Raw genomic sequence first — 13,603 nt, 5'->3', positions numbered from 1 at the left:
AGGTCAAACCGAACGACAACTCATGCTTGTCAAATCTTTGCGCTTGCATCTTTGTAGCACTGTATTAGAACGACACAATCCTAAAATGCTATAATCCTAAAACTATATGTATACCCTTTCATCAGTATGAGATTATTCTGAAAATAAAGCCCCCACAGCCCCCCTAAAATAAGCCTAACAATGTCACTTACTTACCGTATTATAATATAAGTTAAAAAAGGAAGTTTTATCAGCAAACTGCAGCATTTGTTGGGCAGAATGGGTTTTTGTTGGTGCTATCAATGATTTGAACCTTATCATTGATGCATGCAACACGTAAAGAGTAATGCAATGCTGTAGTTGGTTGGGGGAGCTAGTTTTAAATGCTTCACATACAAGTACCTCACAGTTGCACTATGTAAAGCAAAAACAATATATAATGAGTACATTTATTTTCACTTCATCCGTGGCATACACCCTTTAGTGCAGTACTTATTACCATATCTAATTAGTAAGCACATCCTGGAAAAGATACATTTCTTGTAGCTTGTCATCACGGAGGTAATTTAATTTACTTTTGTGCAGTTCAATGTGTACAAATTGCATCTTATTTCATTCATGGGCTTAGGTTTTGTGTGTAAAAAAAATGCATTATAGGCTAACTGTGGCTGGCAGAAACATATTGGAATAAAAAGATGTCTCTAAAATGTAGGCAAGTAGAATTATTAAGTAAAATACAATTTAGAAATAAAATCTCAATTTTTTTTAATTTCATACAGCTCGAGTAAATCTAGTTTTCCATCCACTGCCTAACAAGTGTAATCTTCAATAAGTGGTACAACTTAGCAAACGGATGGATTAAACCCGTCTTTTAAGAGAAGCACCCAGTGTTCACCTGAGTTTTCATTACCGGGATCATTGTAAATCAGAAGTGACTTAAAAAGATGTCTTATCTGTGACGCAACAAAAGTGAATTCCATGTTTTGGTGCAATTTTAAAGCATATTTTGATTATTATCAGGATAATATCGTGAATTGCAATTATTCTTGCGAGGATAATCATGACATGACATTTTCATATCTTCCCATGCTGTAGACTAAATCCATGTCCAACTTCCAGTCTTTGATTACATTTTCTGTGATAAATTAATCTTGATGCAACCAAGAAACTCACAACAGAAAGAATCATGAGAATAAAAATCTTTATTAGTGTTTTATGAAGTCTGCATAATATGCCACACGCCTGAGAAGCTTATGGTCAGAAAAAAAAAAAGAAAAAAAAAAAAAAAGAACTGCTCTATCAATACCGCCCTCTACTGGTAAAACAACTGCGACATCTACTGTACTGACTGCTTTGCAAAAAGATTACTGTTAAATACACACATACTGTACTACTGTTATGTATATGTAGGTCTGGTCCACGTCAGTTTTTGTAATGTATTTTTTCACATTCATATGTTTTAGGCCAAAGATAAAAACAATGTAACACTGGACCCTAACACATGGTTCAGTTCCCCAAATCCAAACTTCACTAGGTGCACTTAAAGTACAATCACTAGTGCCGTAGGTAAACACATTTACATCAAAACGGAGGGGGAAACATGTTAAACTCGCAACAGCCACGTAATGACAACAATGGCAGAATTTAATAAGCTAATAAGTCTTGTTGTACATACTGTATTTTATAGACAGAACAAATACAATACACACATTAACACAGAATGTGCAGGCACGATCGCTCTTCTTTTCTCATGGAAGAAAACCAGTGTCCTCCACCCAGGTTTCTGTAACATTTTAAAAGCCAATTGTATCTGGTTGACCTTAACCCGCTTGACTAAGCACCAAAAGGCTGTAAGAGGTCACATGTGTTGTTCAAAATAAGTGAAGAGATGACTGAACGAATGGCCATTACAAAGTTTTCCATGCCTCTGGAATCATTAAAACCATTAATGGAAAAAATATTCTGGGTTTCAGGCAAATCAGTTGTTTTGTGTACTTTAAATGCACCAGATTTCTTTGGAAAAACAAAGGATAGAAACAGGCTACACATCATGTGGGGCAGTGAGTTGTTTTTTTGTTGTTTTTTTGTGTGTTTTTTTTTTTACCAAGACAGAGCTGCAATCGCAAATTAATTAAAACCGAACCTTTTGGGTAAAACGAAGGAATGATCCATGCCCTCCATGTCACTTTAGAAACAGCTGTGGTCTTGAAAATATTACTTTAATAAAAAGTGAACGACAGAAAATTTTAAGTATATTTATATATAAAAATACATGAGAATACAAAAAAGTAGCAAAACAATGGGGATATAGGCTAAAAACAGAATGAATTCATTGATACCTTCAATTTCTCCTGGCGAGATGTTCAATGCTTCACCTTGGAGAGCCCCAGGACTCCCAGTGTCGAGTCAAAAAGAGAAAAAAAGCTTTTGATAAAAGCTGATATTCTCTGGTCCCTGCCCAGTGCATCTTGCAAAGCCTGGCCAACATCAAATCCACTTCCATGCAAGCTGTTTAGTGGGGATGCAAATTAACTAAACCAAGGACATGTAGAGTGCCATATAATGACAAAGAAATAAACTACATCCAGATAGAGTTTGCAGTTTGTTTGGGGTTTTTGGAATTACTTTTTTTTTTTTAACTAACATTCCTATTTGTCCATTAAGAAGTATGTCTTATAACGACACACGTCAAGAGTTACAAAAAGGGCTTGTCGCAAAGTCAATTCAAATTCCATAAACACATTGTGGCGTTTCCTTCAGAGGGAAAAGGCCACCAAGGCCATCGTTTCTTCACCAAGCCACTTCCCCCTGACAAAAGATGGGGCCAAGTTTCCCAGAGAAAAGTAAACTCAGGTTCAGAACAATGGTTGAGGTGGGCTGGAACAAAAATCATTTTAGCATTCAAGCTTGTGTTACTCATACAAGCAATCTTCAATACTGAGAAACTATTCACAGATATTTTTGGTATTTCCCCTACTTCCTGGACTAAAAACCAATATACATTTTATTTGTACCACAAATAGATCTAATATTAAGGATTTGGGGAAAGCAATTTAACAAGGTGCATGACATAGATGGGTAACAAAGTGCCAATTTCTTTTTACTGAAAAGTTTGAGTGTGTGTGTGTGTGTGTGTGTGTGTGTGTGTGTGTAGGTGCATTTGTTATTGTGTGTGTGTTAGGGATGTGGAACTGAGCCACAAATACTATGAAGAATGTTACAGAAAATTCATTCTGTGGGGTTTCCATTTTTTTCATGAAAGGACTCACAACTTTAGAATTTAATGATCATGTAATGGGGGTGCGTTTCTTTAGCCGATTAGGACATACTGGAGCAGCGTGCAGACGGGGAACCCATCTGGGTCAGAACCTTGTCGAGCCACTGAAGGGGACCGTTCAAATGCAGCTCGATCCAGCAAGGAGTGCTTGTGACTGTCTGCCGCCTGGAAAACAAAGACGTACATTTTAATGTCCGAGTCATTGACTGAATATAAGAATCGGACATAGTCGTAGTTACATCACCCATTGGTTTGTGGACTACGGTTTTGAAACTTCAAGTTCAATATTTAAGCCATCGCCATCTTAGAATTTTTGCGACGTTGGTGAACACAGTGGACTGTGGAGGAGCGACGGGTGGATCTGATGAACACAAGCAGCAGAGTGGCACCGGGAGCAGCAATCTTACTGGATCCAGTTCACATGTAGTGTTAAAGTCATTTTAGTAACTATTTGTATTGGTAGCGGCCTGTCAATCACAAGGAAGCCCAGCCCTAAAGCATACACTGCTTTCTGGTCTATTTCACTCTAAATGGACCTAATGGATTTAATAATCATCATCCTGGATTGAAGAAAACTTGAAACTAGAGATTTAGACCATAAACTCATGTTTACAATATTTACCGAGATAATAAATGAGAAGTAGAGTCTTTTCTCATAGACTTCCATGCAATCAGACTTCTTTTTGTCCCCTGATGGCCAGTAGACAGAATGCAAGTTCAAGGCACTTCAGCCTTGGCTTCCCTTTTCAGAAGCAGAGGCTCCTATCTGGTTTGAGCCGACAGCCTTTTCACTCCATCATTCTACTAAAAAGCAAAACTTGACTGAAGTCATAATGTATAACTTCTCCTTAAGGTTACGTTTAGGAGGAATCAGTCCGAATCAATTCCTTATCTCAATGTTCATTGTCACATTACACTTTGACAAGGCGTAAATAATAGTCACCATAAGAAATGTGTTTTCAGTGCTCACCTGTACTCGGCTCCCCAGCCTTTGACAAAGCTCATGCGGATGGTGCACATCCTGGTGAGCTGGTAAACAGCTTCAAAGCCCTGGTTGACTGACTGAGCCAGCAGGGCTGCAAATTCCTGGTTGTTGAAGATTTTTAGATTACAACCTAAAAAGGAAAAGGAAGTAACAGACCAGCAGTTAATGTGGGTTTTCCTCATTATTCTTAAGGTCATTGTGTGTCTGTGGCGAATTATTGCCCAGAATGTTTTTGGTGCGTTTGGCATCATTGATTCTGGTTGGCCTCAACAGTTGAGTTGCATGTAGACATTTTAAAATGTAAAATCATGCATTTTATAAATCAGGCTCTATTTATTCACTTCTCTGTCATGATAGTGAGCTAGACAGCTTTTTCAAGTGACTCGATGCTTTTTTTAAGATTATCCTGATAATGGAAGTTCACTACGATTAACATAATGTATGTGTTTTTTTTTTATCCTGATGTGCGACAATCCATATCATCTCATGAGCATTGAATCAGCACAAGAACCAGTAGGTCACAATGTGAGAACAGTGATTTCACTTAGCAAAACAGTGCCTTGTTTAAATCAGACGTACTGTAAAGTAGCATCCCATTCACATAAGAATACAGATCAGTGGAAGAGGTTTTTGCGGTGTCCCTGGGTTCCCATCAGAGCCCCTTGCGATATGAATAAAAGTTGCCTACAGCTGCCATCTACCACAAAGGAGCAAGTGCTAGGAGACACCTTTTAAGCCCACATTTTGAATATGGGTATTTATACTCAATATATATTTTGGCACTGTACACACACAAAAAAAAAAAAACATAATTCTGGGTCCAGTCTTTTGGTTCAGTTCTGGAGAAATGTATGACTTCATCAGCATCATCTTTATTTACATCAAGAGCTCCACATATATTCATGACCAGAAGCTATCCCGTCTATATTTGTTTGTTCAGTGGGGACCTTACTGTCAATAATAATAATAATAATAATAATAATGGATTGGATTTGTATGCCACTTTCCTAGACACTCAAAGCGCTCTGACAGGGTTCCGGGTTCCATTCATTCACACACAGTCATACCGGTGGTGGTAAACTACCATAGTGGCCACAGCTGCCCTGGGGCAGACTGACGGTGGCTGCCATCCTGCGCCTACGGCCCCTCCAACCACCACCTCAAACATACAGCAGTCATACACATTCACACGAGGCAAGCTGGATGAAGTGTCCTGCCCAAGGACACAACGACCATGTCACAGTGACAAGGGCGGGGATCGAACCGCCGACCCTCCGAACATTGGCCAACCCGCTCTATCAACTGAGCCACATTTACATCCTCAGCACCTTACCTGGAGGTATTTTACACACTGTTGCTGGATGCCAGCCATACCGCTGGTTGCAGTTTGGGCTCTGGACAAAGATGGCGCTATCACTCAGGCACTCAGCAAATACCTCCCCTCCGATGTAGTAGAGTCTAACTCCTCTTCCTGCAAACATAAGACAAACAAAGGCTAGAACACAATATATGGCTTGAACACTATGTAAGAATAGATCAGTGGCATATTTTGAAAGCTAACACAAAGTCTAAAGAGGCTCACAAGTGATTAGTTATTGTTGCCCGAGGCTGTACCATACCTATGTGCCTCCGGGTCATCTCCACAGTGGCATTCCTGTTGACATTAGACAGCAGGCCCAGGCAGAAACGCTCAGAGTTTGACGGATCTGTGAAACCGTCCACTGTCAGCGAGGGCTGAGAGGCGTGGAATGTCTCCCCGACACGCTGGTTCAGCTCGTAATAGGCTATAGAGCACCAGAAGGCTGGCTCAGAGTAGGTCACTGGCTGCAAGTCTACAGTAGAGGATTGTGTCAATAAGGTTTATTCCAATCATCTCTTTTCAATGTTTGTGTGCGGATTAAAAGAAGCTACTGCAAATGTTTGTGTATATACCCAAACTAGGTGCCAACCTGTGATGTATTAATATACAAAAAGCTTGCACATTTTGTATTGTTTTGCATCTTACCCATGCTGTGATTGACAGGAGACAGGGTGCTGGGGGAGAGCTCTGCTGGAGAACCTGACAGAAACAAGAACACAGGAAGTTATTGCTATGGATGGGTTCACAGAAGACACAGCATGGTACAAGGTGGACCAGATCAAAGGCTTATGATGAAAGTGGTGACTGCCTTGCAAAAGATTGCCCAAAATGATCCTGTAAACCTGCTCAATTTGCATTAGTGAGTGATAAAGAGATGGTGTTTATTGTCACCAACAAAGGTGCCATCTGTACAGCCTACATCTTGCTTTGCCGGATTATACAGCATGAATTATAACTTACTTCAGTGCACAAAGAACTGAATGGACGATGTTTAAAACAATAAGTAGATTGCTGCTGCTTTTATGGTTATCATTAACAGCACATCAAAGATACACACACACTCTGAGGCGGCAGTCAGAAGAGACAGGGTACATACACAAGTGTAATCCATGAACCTGTTCAAGTCTGTTTCCAGAGAAGTTTCTGGAGAAACTCAATAGAATCTAACATGCATTTTCCTAATGCAGCTTTGGACCAAGTAATTCACAGAGCCACAACCTCTCTAGGCAAACTATTTGGTATTGTCATCAATTTCTGATCCAAGATTGGCTTCTAATGCTGAGTAGATCAGGTCAGTCCTAATTCACAGGGAAAAATAATAATACATTTACCTTTCATAAACACCAGGTCAAAATCATTCTCTGCACCATTTCAAACCTCTAAAGGAGAAGCTGGTATATAGGAGAGGAGAAGAAGTTGCTAGTCAAAGGTACCTGTGTCCATACTTTGATTCATCTGTTGATCGCTGGCCTCCCCATCCTCACTGATGTAGCCTGGTGGAGGTGTTTCTGTTGAAATTATGTGGGGAGGGGGAAGAAGAGCTGTGCTGTTATCATAGTTTAATGTTTAAACTACCGATGTCAAAGAAACATAATTTTAGTACATTAGTCAAATAAAGTCACTCCAATCCAGTGCCGAGATAATGACCTCACCTGGTATATAGTTGTTTGGAGGTTCAATTCCTGCAGGGAAATTTGTGTTCTCAGGTATGGAATGAGTGTAGTCATCCAGAGGTGGCAGCTCTGGCAGGATTTCTGAGTGTCTTGGCACAAGAACAGGAGGCAGCACTACAGTGTTGGGTGAAAGTGTCAGAAGGGATGAGTGAAGACTTAGTTGACGCGTATTCTCCAAAATGTTGAATTACTCCTTTGAGTAAACAAGACTTTTCATCAGATTAAAAAGGTGTGCATCAGAGTGGCCCATTTTCAGATCTCTACTGCCAAAATTGTCCACATAACACCAGAATTCTACAAAGACAAATTCAGCATTCAGTTTAGCTTTGCCGGTCTCAGTGGGAGCCAACCGAGTCAAACAATAGTTCAGTAGACATTGAAATATGAAGAGATCTGCATGTTTTAGGTAACAAATGTCCACTAGACAAAGTCTTCTCACCTGGGGTCTCCACCCGCTGGTAGTGGTAGGGGTTGATGCAGACCTCATCCTTCTTTAGGTGGAAAGCATACTCGCAGGCCTCGATAGCGCGCAGCTCGTGGTGGCTGTGAAGGTCTGGCCATCGCCACAGGCGACAGTAGATAACATGGGGCAGACCCTTCCTGTGGGAGACCTGCAGGCGGCCATCCAGGGATCTGATTGAAGAGCAAACAGGAGATGGTGGTGAGATGTGTAAAAGACAGGAGCAAGGGGGTGACACATAATATGGCCATGGAGGGGAGGAAAATGGAGAGTGGAAATGAGAAATAAAGATGTTCTCCATTTCCATCACACCAAACATTTCAATGACAACTCTCTCACATCAAAGTTGTACGCAACACCATACAAGAGTTGATGATAGTCACCTGGTTTGGTCAGGGAAGCTGTATAGGCCTGATGTATCCCACTGTTCTATCGTATTTGGTGTACTCAGTCCCCATATTTCAGAGCAATTGCTGTGCACAGAGAAAACAATAAAACAAAAAACAAATGATAAACATGGGACATGGCTCATTCAGAAATATCAATATGGGTAATGTAAACATTAAAAGGCCACTTTAATTAGAGTATTATGGCAAAATAAAGACATCAAGTTCAGCAGTGGAAATGAAGGATGGGAACTTCAAATAAGAGAAGCCCTTATGATAGAATAAAAGAAAAATAAACACGTAACACGGAATCTGCTAACACGCACAATGAGTGAGAGAAAGCATTCTTTTTCACTACAATAATTTACCGGTATGTCAGAACAAATCACATTCAAATAAACACTGAAGAGACAATGGAACAAAGGAGGAGAAAAGGGGAGGAGGCAACCTTGGAAGAAAAAATAAATACAATTTCAGACATTCTGAAAACATTCCCAAAAAAATAGACAAACAAACTAAGAATGCAAAATTGGAATGAGGACAAATGAGAGTAGTTGCTACTTAATAATAATAATAATAATAAGACACATTCTACATATTAAATGCTACAAATACACAACATGTACAATACTAAATTACTTTGGTGGGATCTCAACTAACATTCAAAAATAACATGCAAAATGCAATGCTGGTTCATGACAGGGCAGGAAACCAACTTTTGTCCACCAGCCATAGCAGCTTGTAGATTCAATTCAATAGCTATTTTTACTGCAGGAAACCAAGTGTTTAGAGTAGAATCAATGTATATGTCAAATGGGTACCTGCCAAAGTTGCAAGCAGAGGATATTGTTGTATGGCAGTGTTAAGCCACAATTAAAATGTACCAACGTAAGTATGGCTGGTGGTAATACCACACACTGGCATTATTTTGTGTTTGCAACCCAACCTATCATGTAGATATCCTCTCTAATAGTCCAGCCCTCTACAAGAAATAATTTAATTTAGATGAGCCAGCCACTGTATGTCTACAAACACAACAGTTCAGCCTAGAACAATTCTCAGGCGATAACAACCAGCCCGCTATCTATAGACATACAAACAACCGACATGGTACTTGGAGGCACATCAGTGACGAATGAATCTGTTAACACAGTGTTCCCACTGAATGTGAGTCTGGGACATCAAGGCTAGCTGGTTGATAAAGAGAATATCTTTTCTCACCCTTTTAACATCTCTCTCCCCGTGAGCCTGACTGTAAGTTCTGAACAACCATTGATTTGATTGATTATCAGCTCATCTCTGATGAACAATTAATGTTCTTCAATTTTGCATCCCTAAACAAACCTTTCAACAGTGCAATCAGTTTGGCATGTTTCATGGTTATGTCAGGAAACTATAAAAACTGAATTAAGAAAATGGTTTCCTATGACAGAGAGGTCTTAACTAAGTTCACTTGCAGAGACGTGTAACAGCAGCAACGTTTTCCCTGAGTCTAGTTTGAACATCCAGAGAGCGTTGGACAGTGTACCTGGGGATGGTGACACACTTGGTGTTGCAGTTCTGTGTGGTGATAGCTTTCTCCAGCTCATCAAGCTGGCCTGTCTTCTTTAGCTTCTTCACTAAGCTCTTCACAGCCTTCTCGCACCATTTCTCCTCTTGCCCGTTCTGTTCTCCACCACCTGCTCCGCCCGGGCCACTAGACGACTTCTTCCAGCCCAACAGCCTCTTCACCACAGGAGGGGTGAATGGCAAGATGGAGGACATCTTAGCTGGACAAGCCGGGAGTCTCCAGGGGACTCAACACAAGCTCTCACACACAGACAGAGTACCGTTTGGGCCCTTGCTCTGACGGGCCCCTTCAGTGACCAATGAGTCACAGGGTGGGAGCCACTGCTAGCAGGGTAGGCTCAAAAGAGAGGGACACCTTGGGAGAAAGTCACACACAAAGTACATCATTACAAACCAAACATTGTAACTTCACAGGGAAAAAATCCACATAGCCCCATCAAAACAATGCAAGGCGTGCAACCTATTATTCTGTGAAACGCAGCATATTTGTATAATAGTATGACTGAGCAGCAGCATTGCTAACATCACATAACTGTATCTTGCGTGAAGTTAGTTGGTCCTTAGTGAGATGAACAAACGGAGATGTCCACTTGACGTCCGCTTGTCACAAACACTGCTCGACATCAAGCAGTGTTTGTGACAAGCTAACGTCAAGCTAGTTCGCTAGCTTGGAAACTTTAGTTATCACACGGGGTGCGCCTCATACTGCCGCATTCAGCGCATGTACGCAATCAAGACCAACTACCAACGTTAAACAACATAGTGAATAACACAATACACACTATCAAATGAACACGAACAAGGACCGTATTCTGTGACAGGCCCACCAACCCAAACTGGCTTGTGAAGGCCGGCTGCTAGCTCCCTGGTGGGGGGGCCTTCTTGACACAAATCACAACAATAAGTTCACTGGCGTTAGCTTACTCACTGTTCAGTGTCTGTGTACATTACGTGAGCTAAAAACGAAAACTGAAAATGTGCAGTCAACGTAACTAAGCAAGTATTATGGGGAAGTCTTCATCTAGCTACGTCAGCTAACGTTAGCTAGCTTAACTGAGCTAGCTGCCAGCTTGTTATCAAAAATCCTTTTGTTGTGATCCACAAAAACCCTCCTATGCGCAACAGTCAAGTCGCGCTACTTTGCTACCTAACGTCAGCTCGCACGGGCTATAATGAATCTAATAACACAACACAATCGCTTCATTAACTTAAATATAGAAATACTTTATTTCAACGTAGCTATTGTATGTTTTGTGATTTTATTAAAATACACCACCAAACCGAGTTAGCATCTTGGACGAACTCTTCGAAACTGAGCCCTGGCTCCCGCTGGCTAACAGCTCACACACAACAACATGCTTCAAAGTCGAGCAAACAGCTGAAAGCATTCAAATAGTTACCCCAGGTTTAATGTCCACAGCTCCGCTTTTGAGAAAAAGATGTGCACAGCCCTCAAAACACCGTTATGACATACACATGCCTGGACTGTATTGTACCGCAGCTAATTTTGACAAGGCTTGTGGGCTCTTCTCAAGTTGCTACCAGTGCTACTGGGCTAGTTGGCTAGGTTAGGTAGACCGGAACAACAAAACAAACGTGATGGCTACGTACGAACTCTTAATCCCTCCTATTTAAAAACCGATTGGAGGATTAAAAAAAAGTCTGAATACTGGCTGCAATTGACAATAATAATTGTTTATTTGAGAGCATGTGAGAATATCTGTCATTCAAAGAATTTAGGAGGAAAAACGCTGTTTTGTTCAGCATTTTTCAAGTTCATTTTATACATTTTCATCATTTTATCAGTTAAAAAATAAAATATAGACCGTCACAATCAGTTTTAGTTATTCTTTTTTTAAGGAGGTTCTGTGTGAGTTTGTATGCTTAAAACAATGTAAACGTCCGTTGATATATGATATGATAACATTGCTGTGTAGGATTCCAGGGCAAGAATCGATAGCTCCTCCTCTCACCAGGTGTTTAATTAGGTTGAATTGACCCCACCTGGTACCATTATAAAATGCTCCACTTTGTATTTTGCAGGTTTTGGTCAGTTTTATTTTGTCTGTGGCTATGTGTGGATGTTTGTTACTTTGTGCAGTTTTACTGCAGTTGTTAGTGCCCTTGCAAGGTGAGCCAGGTGACCAAAACTAATTTTACACCATCAACAAACATTTCCTGATTAGACACTCCACCTTCCAATTGATTCAGAGTCGAGATGTTTCTCCGTTCATATGCAGAATGAGGAATCTATTATCGGCTATAATTTTAACTTTAGTGACATTTTGTGATCCAAACTGTTGTTTCAGCTGCAAGCAGTCCTTTGAAATGTGGTCTAGCCTCTACAATGTGCAAGGATGGCTCCGAGTGTGTCCCCTACAGCCATGTCTGTGATGGAGAGCCCGACTGCAAGGATGGCTCAGATGAAGAGGACTGTGCATCTGTATGCAATGAAGGTACTGGAATTCATTACTTTTGGAGGTTTGCTTGGGCCTACTCGGTCAGATAGGTTTGTGTTTAGAAACAGTTATGTGAATTACTCAAATGTGTGGGTATCACTGAAAAGAGTTTGGAAATTGGATTAGGCAAGACTTTGGATTTTTACTTTGCATGCAACTCCCTCTGCAATTTCAGTGTTATGAATGAACATATGCCATTCATTTGGTTTGGGTCTATCGTGTAGTGGAAGGATGAGTTTCTTTTGCCCTTGAGGATGATTTTTTCCCCCCCTCAAACCCATATAGGATTGTTCTTTAGGTTCTTAAAACAGAAAAAAATATATATATATTTTGATTCAATGTAATTAGCTAATTTTTTTTAATGTTTTTTAATTGTCAGAAGCCATGTAAAGTACCCACTCCTGTTAACGATTAGGTCCTGGCAGATTAAAATAGCCCAAATCTCACTGCCACTTTATTAGATGCTTAGCCAAAAGCCCTGCATTAAATCCTATCTTAATGTTTTTATTATATCACTGAGGAAAGGCTCTTTATATTATGCAATGCAGTTCAGCAGCACAACCCACTGCAACCTTCAAAATGATCCTGCAGTTGAATCGGAAGCTTGCTAATACACATCAAGCAAAAACATTAGAACCTTGATGAAGGTAGGATTTTATTGTAGGGTTGTGTTAATATTTATCTAGTTGTACCAAATAATTAGCAGGCAACGGAGTGTCAACTGAGCATCTCAACCGTTGGGTAAAAATGTAAAATGCCTGCATCCAAACAGATCAGTTCCAGTGTGCTCATGGGAAAAGGTGTATAGGCAAGAACCAGGTGTGTGATGGTACACCTCACTGTCAAGACCGTTCTGATGAAATGCAGTGTGCGAAGAAAACTGAGGGCTGTGTTCACCACTGCGACAACAACAGTCGGTGCATACCGGCAAACTTCATCTGTGACGGAGAGAGGGACTGTTTAGACGGGACGGATGAAGCCAAATGCGGTAGGTTAAACTAATCTGAGAAGGTATAAATCAAAGGAGGTAATCTCGTCCATATTTAACCCTTGCATAATATGCAGTCTTGTGTCATAATGTTTACCCATTGTATTTGGCATCTGCATCAGAGGACAGAGAGGAAGATGGATATGAAAAGGAGGAAGGGAACAGCATAACCTCGGGACCTGCTGTCTCTGTTGACCCGTCTGTCCCCATCAAGTGTTCTCTGAACTCTAAACTCTGCAATGACCACTCTGAGTGTGTCCTCTACAACCATATCTGTGATGGAGAAGCAGACTGCGGAGATGGCTCGGATGAGGAAGACTGTGCAATCACTTGTGAAGCGGGTAATGTGGTGGTTCGTTTATGTCGATGTGATGTCTTATACGTGGGTCAAAACTATTGTTATGGTCTTGGGATGTGTTTAATTTAACAGAATCGGTACTTGTCTGCAGACGAGGTAAACCTGTAAA

The 13,603-nt window shown here is 40.7% G+C and overlaps 1 protein-coding gene across 2 annotated transcripts; it reads right to left on the bottom strand.

The window, feature by feature from the left end:
* Positions 1–3,277: 3,277 nt before the first annotated feature.
* On the bottom strand, positions 3,278–11,243 carry LOC311022897 (mothers against decapentaplegic homolog 2). Of its 2 annotated transcripts, none has more exons than XM_084024488.1 (11): positions 11,090–11,243; positions 9,649–10,044; positions 8,118–8,207; positions 7,714–7,907; positions 7,254–7,388; positions 7,047–7,109; positions 6,247–6,300; positions 5,861–6,073; positions 5,575–5,712; positions 4,227–4,371; positions 3,278–3,421 (listed from the first exon to the last, which is right to left on the bottom strand). In XM_084024488.1, the coding sequence occupies exons 2-11, from the start codon at positions 9,882–9,884 to the stop codon at positions 3,298–3,300; spliced, it is 1,392 nt and encodes a 463-aa protein (XP_083880614.1). In that variant the 5' UTR covers positions 9,885–10,044; positions 11,090–11,243; the 3' UTR covers positions 3,278–3,297. The 2 variants fall into 2 exon arrangements, with proteins under 2 accessions (XP_083880614.1, XP_083880613.1); XM_084024487.1 differs by having other exon boundaries at positions 7,035–7,109; positions 11,090–11,242.
* Between the last annotated feature and the right edge of the window lie 2,360 nt (positions 11,244–13,603).

Source organism: Eutrigla gurnardus, assembly GCF_963514095.1.
Source record: "Eutrigla gurnardus genome assembly, chromosome: 13".
In the NCBI taxonomy this organism is placed as follows: Eukaryota; Metazoa; Chordata; class Actinopteri; order Perciformes; family Triglidae; genus Eutrigla; species Eutrigla gurnardus.
This window is presented reverse-complemented; position numbering and strand designations above follow the sequence as displayed.